The sequence below is a fragment of the Curcuma longa genome, chromosome 15 (genome assembly GCF_044706935.1).
Source record: "Curcuma longa cultivar G26 ecotype Majalengka, Jawa Barat chromosome 15, ITB_CL_G26_1.1, whole genome shotgun sequence".
NCBI lineage: Eukaryota > Viridiplantae > Streptophyta > Magnoliopsida > Zingiberales > Zingiberaceae > Curcuma > Curcuma longa.
This window is the reverse complement of record NC_133875.1, coordinates 2473570-2485640: the sequence shown is the minus strand read 5'-3', so window position 1 is coordinate 2485640 and position 12071 is coordinate 2473570. Positions and strand designations below refer to the sequence as shown.

Below are 12071 nucleotides of genomic sequence, written 5' to 3'. Positions count from 1 at the left end.
TTGGTTGGGATCCCAGGAGGATGTTGAGATGGTGATCCATGATGCTTTAGGCTATCCTAGTGACTTCTTGAGGCGACCAAGCGAAGATGTTGTTGTTCTTTATGAGGCATGTGATCAGCTGCTCCCTAAGTCCCGAGGTTAGGTTAGACGATATCTGCGTGACCCGATCAGGTTGAATTGGTATGACCTGCACTTCTTCTTTCTGGCAGGTTGTTGGCGAAGTGGGTGCTTCTTGAAGAGATTGCACATCTCCTCTTTGGATGGTTCTGTGCTTTCTTGAGACTGGTCTGCACCACGCCCACATAACATCGATGCGCTAAGAATTGATCTCCCCTGACCATTCCGACTTGATCGGTGACAGGGAACTTGATCTTGATCTTCTGATAGAAAGTGAATACCACATCTTGGAATGAACTAAGAGCTAGTCTCCCCAATATAACATTATAGGAAGAAGGAGCGTCTACTACTACAAAGACGACACTTCAAGTTTGCCGGAGGGGTTCTTCCCCTAGGGATAAGGGCAAACTGATTTGTCCTAGCAGTTGCACCTTGTGCCATGAGAATCCAAATAGGGTAGTGGACATGGGTCATAGTTCTTGTTGATCGATAGGGCTGAGTATTCGGTTAAAATTGAACTAACTGAATCGAATTAATCGAAAACCGAATAAATCAAATTTTTGAACCAACCGAACCGATCGAATTTTCCAATAAAAATCGAACAAACTGAACCAATATTTTATCGGTTAATTCAGTTTTTGATCGAATTAACCAAATTTTATAAATATTGTGAAAATTTTACTAATTAATTAGGGATTTATAAATTTATTTACTTAAAATTTATAAATTATTTTTCTAGTTTGATTAATTCGGTTTATTCGGTTTAACCGAATAAAGAATTTTAAAACTGAAACTGAATCGAATTAACCGATTTTTTTAAAAAATAATCAAAATTCTTAAATAACTGAACTAAAATTTTTAATTCGGTCGGTTTATTCAGTTTAACTAAATTTTTGTTCACCCCTACTGATCGATCTGCATTCGATCAAAAACATCTTTGTATAGAACATTAATTGTAACTGTGTCGACAAAGACCCAAGCCACGTTATAGTTGGCGATGGTGGCTCGGATCACCAGGGCATCATCATGCGAGGTGGAGATTCCCGCCAAGTCTTGAGGCCTGAAGTGAATGAGAGGGCCTTCCTCTGGACTCTTGCCGGCTTCAATACTATATATTTTAGTCTCCATCCGTGAGCCTTTCGAGCGCGGTTGGAGTCACCATCCGTGGCGCTACCGGAGATCATATTGCGTGCCCCGATGAACGTTCTACTGCTCAACCCGAGGCTCCTCTTGGCGTCGATCTCGCCTGTCACCATTGGCTCAGGGGGTTGCTCAGCACTGATCTGGTCGGCATGGTGAGGGATGTTGAGGATGTTCTCGGTCTCTGCGAGGAGCGGGATCGGCCGGGTGTGGATAGCATTGAGGTCGAGAAATCCTTGCTCCTGACATCTTGGATAGGTGCACGACGGACAGCGGTGAGTGTAGTCCCCTTATTCTACTGTCGTTCCTTTATTATGCGACTGACTTCCTAAGCCAATTGTCAACATTCCTGAGTGTCATGAGCATAAAATTGATGATATGTGCAGAAACACACTGGCTTATCCTCAAGTGGATTCGAGCCTGCTATAAAAAAGGAGCAGATTCTACCGCCTGAACCACACGCCCGTCCTTGTAATTGAGTATCTCAGGTGGGGTGTCATTCTTTGGTGAAAAGGGGGCAGGGTCTTCCGGGCTAGTTGGGTTTCTTCAAGGTGGATGTATTTTGCCACTCTTTCCAACTGCTGTTGGTAGCTTCTCGGCGGCTTCTTCACCAAGATCTAAAGAAATCCCCCTCAGTCAGTCTTTGGGTAAAGGTGCTGATGAGAATATCGGAAGGAGTAGACAACACGTCTCAAACTATCCGATCAAACCACTGAAGATATTCTCACAGAGTCTCTCGCGTCTTCTGTTTCAAAGTAAACAAATTAAGAGACGTTTTTAAATATTTTTTTCTACTGACAAACTGATGTAGGAAAGCGATTTTGAAGTCTTTGAAAGAGTGAATAGAAGAAACGGAGAGTCGTTTAAACCATCGCTAGGCGGAGCCTGATAAGGTGTTTAAGAAAACCCAACATTTCACTCCATCAGTGTACCGGTGCAACAAGGTGTAGGGTCCCCAAGGATGTCTGTATCTCCACAATAGCATGATATTGTCCACTTTGGGCCTAAGCCCTCATGGTTTTGTTCTTGGGCTCTCCCCAAAAGGCCTCATGCCAATGGAGATACTTTCCATCCTTTTAAACCCATGATCTTTCCCATGTGTTTTAGATGTGGGACTATGTTTGCACCTTTGCAACCCAACAATCCCCCCCCCCTCAAACAAAGGACCACAGACCTCCCCTCAAACGGAAAGCCTCCGTTTGATGTCTGAATCTTCGACCCACCAGGACTTCCTGCCCCTCGGTCCACCCTGACCTACTAGGACTTCCTGCCCAGCCGCAACCAGGACTTCTTGCCCAGCCGCAACCAGGACTTCATGCCCCTCGGTCTACCCGACCTACTAGGACTTCCTGCCCAGCCGCAACCAGGACTTCTTGCCCAGCCGCAACCAGGACTTCATGCCCCTCGGTCTACCCGACCTACTAGGACTTCCTGCCCAGCCGCAACCAGTACTTCATGCCCCTCGGTCTACCCGACCTACTAGGACTTCCTGCCCAGTCGCAACCAGGACTTCATGCCCCTCGGTCTACCCGACCTAATAGGACTTCCTGCCCAGTGTCTGGTCCTCTTGATTCAAACACGGGAGCCCCTACTTCCTTTGTTTTTAAGGTTCAACCCACATGGTTAGATCCGGATCATGGCTCATCCAGCGGTTAGTCCGGTGAAGAGCGGCTTCGCTCTGATACCAATTGTAGGGTCCCCAAGGATGTCTGTATCTCCACAATAGCATGATATTGTCCACTTTGGGCCTAAGCCCTCATGGTTTTGTTCTTGGGCTCTCCCCAAAAGGCCTCATGCCAATGGAGATACTTTCCATCCTTTTAAACCCATGATCTTTCCCATGTGTTTTAGATGTGGGACTATGTTTGCACCTTTGCAACCCAACACAAGGAAGCATTCTCAAAATGACACAAATGGTCCTTCGGATCCGTGGCTTCAGTGTACTCGTCAATTTGTAACTGCTTGAAATGTGAGGGCAACTCCTGCTCTAGGACTTCTTTAGAGAAAGGAGTTTCTTCAAATTTTTCCTCCGGAGGGGTAAGGTTCTTCCCCTTCCGGTCATGTAATGACTGTTCTCCAGCCCGAGATTCATGTGAGTCTTCCCCAGGTGGAGCTGTTGGGATCGTCTTGGTGCAATGCGCATGTTCTCACATTTCAAAAATGTGCGCAACAGAAATATATGGATAATTAAAACTAATTATTATCACAACACATGCATAACAAAATAGAATATAACAGTGTACAAGGCATAGCAGGAAAATAAATTTTTCTAAATAATCAATTATTCTAAATGTGTTCCTCGCGAATGATAACGTTGAGCGATGTTGGCATCAATTGAGTGGTCCTCGTCAGAGTCCCGCCTCTACTGGTGATTCACGCTAAGCTCTCGTCTGGACAACTTCGGAAGCCACGAGTCGCGTCATCGTTCTCGATACTAGCGATGATTGATGACGATCGAATCGAGAGAAGCCTTATTTCGAAAATCACGTAACAACATTTGTCGCGATCATTCTGGACTTTCTAACTATCATAGAGAATCGTATTCTTAGTTAGTTTTTCGGTGGTCAACAATTGACCGTCGATTTAGGACAAATAGTCAGAACCTTTCCGATGTTGATGGAACGTTCTCCAGAAGCTTCATAAACTCCCGAGAAGTTGACAGATGATCGTCAGACGATCAAGGTTGATCGAGCTCGATTGGACAACTCTTCATAAGAGTTATCAATGGTGTTTCCTTTCCGACTAGGTTGTCCTCGATGAGCACTTCATCGACCAACAACAGCTCTTCACAAGAGTTCCGATGGTTGAACAACGATTCTCATGATCCTCTCTCATCGTGATTGACGAGTTGCATCCCCTACGCCATCGAAGGGGTGACACCTGGATTTCTCCGGTAACTCCTCGCTCTCACGGACAAAAGGAACAAGACGGGGGAAGGCAGCGACAACTGTCGTACTCGGGAGAAAAAGGGCGCGTGATGGCGCGATCAGAAAGCTAAGGGTTGCAACACTCGCGCCCTTGGCTGGCGATGCGGGTCTCTCCAACGAACGATAGACAACACTCAAGCAGCAGCGTCCAACACCGGTTGCAGCGACGGCTCCGGGAGCATCTCTTCTTCCACATGGATTGTGCTCTTCTAGCTTCTCCGATGAAGAGGGAAGCATGCCACAGCGGGAAGAAAGAGCTCGATTGTCCTTGCTATTACGGTTCGGCAGGCAACACAAACACACAAAGAAGAAAACACCAATCGGCAACGATACATCACAGAGAAGAAACAAAAACCAAACACCGAGAGGCACCGAACAGCAGCGTCGGGCAGCGACGTCATCCAGCGTGCGGTAAGGTTTCCACTTGCTTCTCCGGTGGACGGCTACTAGAGGCGATCTTCGATCTTCGCAGCAACCATGCGGGCGAGACAGCAATCCACGAGGAAGAAGAAGGGAGAGGTGTTTCGGCGCTTTGAGGTTCCGGATCCTTGCTTCTACGGGGAACGACAAGCTGTGACGATCGGCCACCAACAGCATGAGTAGGTGATGGTCGACAGGCTCACTCAATAGGGTTTCTGGTCGTGATCAGGATCGCGATGCCCTGTTTCTGTGTGGCAGCAGAGAAGGAACGAACCAACACAGTGCTGAACCGGCGAAAGAAGAAAAGGAGAGAACCAGATCGGCGGGAAAAAAACTTTAAATCGGGTTACTGTAGCAAACCGGACCGCTACTATAGTAAACCAGATTCAAATTTGGTTCGTTTGGTTCAATAACCAAACGATCTCTGATTTGACCCAAACTAGTTTTGTTCAATTCGTCTTCACAAGACGAAGCTCCTCATCTCTTCCATTTTGCCAAAACCTCTCCCATTATAGACCAAACCAAATTGGTTCAATTTGGTTTAAAATTGAATCATTTAATTCACTGACCAAACGACCTCTGATTTGAACGAAATCAGTTTCGTTCATTTCGTCTTCATGAGACAAATTCCATCATTTTATCCTTTGTCCGGTCCAACCGAACTTTATTTCTCTCATTCTAAGAATTCAATTCTCAAACTTGTTTTAAGTCCTTCGGAGAACTTGTAGTGCGTGTGACCCAACAGGTTTCCAGTTATGTTGGTCATCCATAATTAACAATTAATTACAGAACGATCATAAGTGGCACCTAGTAGTACATCATGATCCCCAATTGATCAGAAAATCAACGATTGATTCCAGAATAATTCTAAACCCTTCAGTAGCTGTAATTAAACGTGTTTCGTTCCTTTCACCGTCTTATACCCGCTTGGTTCAGGACATGGTCTATGTGTCAGTCTCTACTAGGTTGACTATGTCACACCTAACCCAAGCTGCTTTCTTATCCTGTGGATTCAAGTTACTTGTACATGTGTCCAAGAATATCGTACTCTTGACATGTAATGCTTTGGCCAAAGACTTTTAGTAACAATCCTGACAAGCAGCCGCAAGGTATACGTCTCCTTTTTCAAGGAGCGATGAATCCTCTATGGGCTATTCAAACACCTTCGGGCATTTCGACTTATACCTAATCATCTCGGGTCCACACCTCCTCAGAGATGCTTGCTTAAGATGTAAAAGTATAAGCCTCTATGACCAAGATGATTTGAATACCACAAGTCAAAGGAAACTCGCACTTAAGCTGCATTGAGATTTTCATTGACATATATATATATATAGAATCATATGAAGTCTCACAGCAAATCACTCCAATGAACTAGTTACCTTTAACTAGCATCTACGTTTAACTCTCAACATCCAATGTCTCCAGCTAGTGAAATCAGTTGCTTGGCTAACCATGGAGTTTAAATGTGCTAGTCTCGACAAAATCGATGACATCCGTACTCATCAATTCCTCGATTAGGGATAATTTCAATACATTCATAATTGCACATGTAGAGATACTCACTAGTTGTGATCTAATCACAAATTCTCTTATGCTATAAATCGTATTGCGGATATTCAGTATTTGAGTTTAAGATCCAATCAAACACATATGGAATATGCACTCAAATAGTGAATTGCTATTTATCCAATAAATAATATAATCGTAAGACGATTGCCTTAGAACACCTCTCAAATCTAACAAAGGCCACTTCCTGGTGGATTGAAACTATCATCAGGGGAGCCCCAGCCATGAGCAATGGAGCTTGACTTACAGGATGAGCTCCAGCGAGCGAATGTGGAGTCCCTACAACTGGCGGTTGTGTAGGTGGCTGTTGTCGTAGGGCTTCTTGGACAACCCTATGAATTAGTTGCTTGAGTTGTACGGGTGTAATGGTTATCATCTCACCCTGGTTCCTTTCGTCCATAGAGTTGCTGTTGTCGGTAGTCCTTCTAGTCTTAACCATTATGACGTGTAACTCAAATTTTTCCCACAGACGGTGTCAATTTATTCTAGCTAAATACCGCTGATGGTCAAACTACCAGTCAATGAACAGTCCGACGTGTACTACCTCTGGGACGAGCTCAACGAAGATGATGACGAAAACCTCAAACACACTTCAAAAGAGATGTTAGATTGGTGTTGGAAAGTCCCAACAAGTCATTCCAATGCTCAAGTCAGGGTTCCTCGAAAGAGATGAATGTAGACAGAAAAGAGGATGATACTAGAAGAGTTTTTCGAGCCGAACCTAGAATAAGCGGCGTGTTAGGTTTTTTAAGCCCGCTCAAGGCATCTCCACGTAGGATGGGATAGCGCGCTTATAGAAACCTATGAGGGGATCAGCTCCGACAGTTGTTTCCTTTTGGCCTTATGCGCAACAAAAGGGGCATCCTAGGGAACCAAGTCTAACAATCTCGTGCTACCATGTGTCCATGAGAATAGTCGCGTTCTCCTTTAGTAGGTCATGTAGGATGGTGGTTCTCAGAAGATGTCAAGGTGGATGTCCCAGGAGGGAATCTGTCGAGGCGGAGTAGCCAAGAAGAGACTTGAGGTCGAGATGACCAAGATGGACGAGACGAAATTGGCTGAGATGAAAGAATTGAGATGGTCGAGACGCGGTTGACCGAGACGAGGTGACTGAGATGACCGAGACGAGGCTGATTGAAACGAGATGACTGAGTTGATTGAGATGAGGCTGACCGAGATGAAATGACTAGGATGACTTTGGGGGCCTAAGTGGTAGGTCAAGACTGCGCCCATGCTGAGCTTGAAGTACGGTCTGAGCTCGAGGTGATGATATCCTACTCTGATGGGATCGGATCCGTAGACCTATCTTACCACATCGGTCTAGATCTTGACTTTTGCATGAGTGTTAACTTTCGCATGACTGTTGACTGTTTACTTTGGAAAAAACAACGTCATTTACAACACCCGCATAAGTAGGAAAAAAAAAACATCATACTTCAGTTAATGATACAGTAGACCGATCAACACGCTGTTTCCAAATCCAACAAGCGACCACGATATTCAAAGTCAAACTCCAATTTCGTCTCTCTCTCTTCCCCTCCCGTCCCATCCTATGCACTTCGTTGACTTGACGAGTCTTTCGCTTTACACGGCTATGAATGAAAGCTTAGCTGACCATGTCGCTAGAGGAGAGAGAATCACCATGTGGCTGATCAGGAGGAACCTCTGGATCCCTGCCTTGTTCTTGCTCCTTTCCTCTCTGCAACGAGCAGCGCCGGAATCCGCCACGCCGCACTACGACGACTGCGCTCCCCAGCGATGCGGCGGCCATCAGGTGGTCAGGTACCCGTTCTGGATCATCGATAGCCAACCGAGTTACTGCGGCCCTCCGGCGTTCGGGCTCACTTGCATCGACGACACCGGCGACCTCTTCCTCACCGTCCTCAACACCAACTTCTACGTGCTCCAGATCTTCTACTCCAACAGCTCCGTCCACTTCACTCTCCGCGACGCCGACTCCTGCGACTTCGTCCCCGGCATAAACACCACCGGGTTCTTCCCTTTCAGCTTCAGCGCCTCCAACAAGCAAATCTTCTTCCTCTACAACTGCTCCGGACCGGAGAGCGCCATCCTGAGTAGGTACCAGACCATGTCCTGCCCCCGGTTCAAGACGGTCATGTTCGGCGGCGAGTATGACCCCGTCCGCACACGCTCGCCGGATCCGAACTGCACCGTCGGCGTGGTGCCGGTGATGGGCGACTCGAACATCAGAGCCGGCAGCAACTACAGCGCCCTGCTGCGGGCCGGGTGGATGGCGAATTATACCTCGAGAAATTGCAGCGAGTGCGCCGCCAGCGGCGGCCGGTGCGGCTACGACGCCAACGACACCTCGACGTTGCAGGGCAGTATCTGCATCTGCCCCAATGGAGTCCATCTCGGAAGTTGCAGCAGTGACATGAAATTGTTAGTGGGTAAGAGAAGCTTTTGCTCGATCAACACCCCCCTCTCCCGGGGCGTCTAATTCCATCCCATGGCTGGTTTTTGTTGACGATCGATAGATTCTCTTCTGATACAGTTACTGCTGGATCCGCCGGATTCCTCGCTCTCACGTGCGCCGCCCTCATCCTCGCTTGGAGAAGATTTACTAGCAATAAGGTTGCCTACTCGAATGCAGGAAAAGCAAGAAGATCGCGCCAGTCAAGAGCTCGTGATACTATTGGATTTGATGAGGAGGTCATTAATGCCCCCCTGGTTGATTTTTTCAGTATTCGTAAGGCAACAGATGACTTTGTGGTTACAAACAAGCTCGGTGAAGGTGGTTTTGGTTCTGTCTACAAGGTAAGAACAAACAACTTCTCCTTTCTTAAGCTTTATGCGATCTTATTCGAAACAAAACTACATATCTATTGCAGGGAAGACTAGAAGATGGTCAGTATATAGCTGTGAAGAGACTCTCTGAGAACTCAAAACAAGGCTTTGAGGAGTTGGAAAATGAAGTTAAGCTAATTGCCAGACTTCAACATACTAACCTAGTCAAGCTTTTAGGTTGGTGCATTCATGAAAATGAGAAACTACTCATCTATGAATATATGCCCAACAAAAGTTTGGATAAATACTTATTCGGTTAGTCATCTTACCATATTTATCACTCATTTGATTCAATTTCATGAGTTAAATTTGAATCTTATCATATTTTCAGATTCAAATCTTTCGGCACAATTAGATTGGCATAAGAGATTTTGTATAATACAAGGCATTGCTCAAGGACTTCTTTACCTCCATCGTTATTCAAGACTACGCATTATTCATAGAGATTTGAAGACTAGCAACATCCTACTGGATGAAAATATGAATCCCAAAATTTCAGATTTTGGTTTGGCAAGGATATCTCGAGAAAATCATCTGGAACAAAACACAAGGAGATTAGTAGGCACATAGTGAGTGTTATCATCTTATATCAACTCAATTCACATCTTTTTTGTCTGTAACAAACACACTATGAAGACAATTAAACGACAGTGTATGTTTTGTGTGTTTCTTGATAACTTTGTTATATAACAGCGGTTACATGGCCCCAGAATATGGCTTGCATGGTCGTTTTTCTGAAAAGTCTGATGTATATAGCTTTGGGGTGATTCTGCTCGAGATCATTTCTGGTAAAAGAAACTCCGGCAGCTCATACTCGATGAATGATTCGTCCTTCAGTCTTCTTGGATACGTAAGTAGATCATCCCTCCCACCTGTTCATATTTTTTAACCTGATTGTTATGACTGATCAGATGATCAAAGAACCGTTCCAAATATACTTGCAAATCATTTGTTATTCATATATTGAGATCTCATAGGCATGGCATCTTTGGGCGGAAGGAAGATGTTGCGAATTGGTAGATCCGCAACTGATCGATTCATTCCCCGTTTCTGAAGTGGAGAAATGCATTCAGCTCGGCCTGTTATGTGTTCAAGATAGGTCCGTCGACCGACCAACAATGGAAGCTATCGCCATAATGTTGGTGAACAAGAGCCCAGTTTTACCATTGCCTCAGCAACCTGCATATACCTCAAGAATAGATTCACCAACATTGATGCCAATCCCGTATTCCCGGGCACCAGAATTGACCATGAGCACCATCGAAGGAAGATGAATTATCTTCTTCAAACCCTATAGTATATATTCGTTTAATTTGAAGGAATCACATTGCCTATGCAACCAGAATGGGCATATACTTGTGTTTGATCTTGTATTAGATCTTCTGCCTTTATATAAACACTCGTCTTCATCTACTCCAAGGAAATCTATACATGCTTCTCTGTGTCTTTTGTTGTTCCTAGTTATTTAATCCATGATCAAGGACTGGACTAGTTGTTTCATGAAAATTAATTGAGATTTTGTTCATCGATTGCTTTACATTAGGGTTATTTTGGTCATCGGGGCATAATTGAGTTGGTTATTGCGGGGCAGATTTGCTGCAGTGGATAAGAGTCGAATCTCAATGAAGCCAAGGCAATGTCCTCCCTTATAGTGACTACAGTTTTTTGATTTACCTTTTCATAATGGTCGTGGAGCCGACCGTGTGGAGTCGTTGGAGATGATTAATTCCACCTTTTAGTGTAATGGAATTATTTTACCTATATATTATTGTATTCCAAATTCACTTTGAAACCACAAAACAGCGATCTTCAAGCAAGTTAAGTTCTTGGGCGTGGAGCAAAGCAGAGCTACTGGCCGTCGTCGCCGCCTGGTGAGTTCTCTTCCGCCTCCTATGCCACTTTAACCGCCGCCTCGTCTATACCTAGCTCCTTCAAAGGGCGTTCTAGATCATTGATTTGGAATCTAGATCATGGCCAAGATATAATTAACGGTCTTACATTCACCAAGATGCATTGATAATAGCACATCGATGATTCATCTTTTTCATTTTTTTTATTTTTTGAACCTTACACTTTGTTTGGGAGAGGGTGAGAGAAGGGGAAGAAAGGATAAATAAGAAGATGGAGAATTTTGACTTTTGTTTAGGATGAAGTGAGTTAAGGAGGGGAAGAAGAGAGAAAGGTAAGTTTTACCCTAAAATGCTGATGAATCATTAATATTTCTTACCTTCCGATTTGAGGGTAAAGAAGAGGAAGTTTCTTACATTCCAACATTACAACAAAATCCCACAATAGCGACGAAATCAGCGATGGAAATTATTTTTTATCGCTAAATTAATGACAAAATTTAAATTTTATTTCTAATTTAGTGACTAAATTTATATAATTAAGCGAAGGAAAAAACATTTCTGTCGCTATATTTATGACAAAATTTAAATTCTGTCTCTAAATTGATGACAGAAATGTTTATCCGTCGTTAATCTAGCGACAGAAATTAATGTTTGTCGCTAAATTAGCAATGAAAAATAATTATCATCACTAACTAGCAACGAAAAATAATTTCTGTCGCTAAAATCGTGAGTTTTAGGGTTTGGCCCTGATTCTTTTCCCTCACGCAACGCTAAATCCTAATTGCTATTTTCCGGCTCTGACTCTCGATCGATTTTTCAACCCCGACTCTGACTCTCGGCTCCCGATTGTGGTCTCGACTCTGACGTTCCCAACTTCGACGTTTTCAACTCCGACATTCTCGACTCCTGTAAGTCTCTCCTCGATTTATATTAGGTTTAGGGTTTTAGAGTTCGGTGGCCTCGGGACTGGAGGGCGACCTCATCGGCGTCAACCTCAACCTTGGCGAGCTCGCCAGCATCGGGCATAGCCTTGGCGAGCTCATCGGCGTCGAGCCCGGCCTGGCCAAGCTCGGCGGGTTCGGGGCCGACCTAGTCAAGCTCGCCAATGTCGAACCTGCCCTGGCCAAGCTCGTTGTGTTCGAGGCTGACCTAGCCGAGCTCGGCGGGTTCGGGGTCGCCTTGGCCAAGCTCGTCGGCGTCGGGCCCGGCCTTTGGCGAGCTCGTCGGGGTCGAGCTCAGC

The 12071-nt window shown here is 45.0% G+C and overlaps 1 protein-coding gene across 1 annotated transcript; it reads left to right on the top strand.

Annotated features, from left to right (window-relative positions):
• The first annotated feature begins 7815 nt into the window (after positions 1-7815).
• Positions 7816-10395, top strand: LOC141846590 (G-type lectin S-receptor-like serine/threonine-protein kinase At1g11300). Its single transcript, XM_074734626.1, has 6 exons — positions 7816-8584; positions 8689-8951; positions 9026-9236; positions 9313-9550; positions 9675-9831; positions 9959-10395. Exons 1-6 carry the CDS (start codon positions 7816-7818, stop codon positions 10253-10255), a joined length of 1935 nt encoding a protein of 644 aa, XP_074590727.1. The 3' UTR covers positions 10256-10395.
• Positions 10396-12071: the final 1676 nt, after the last annotated feature.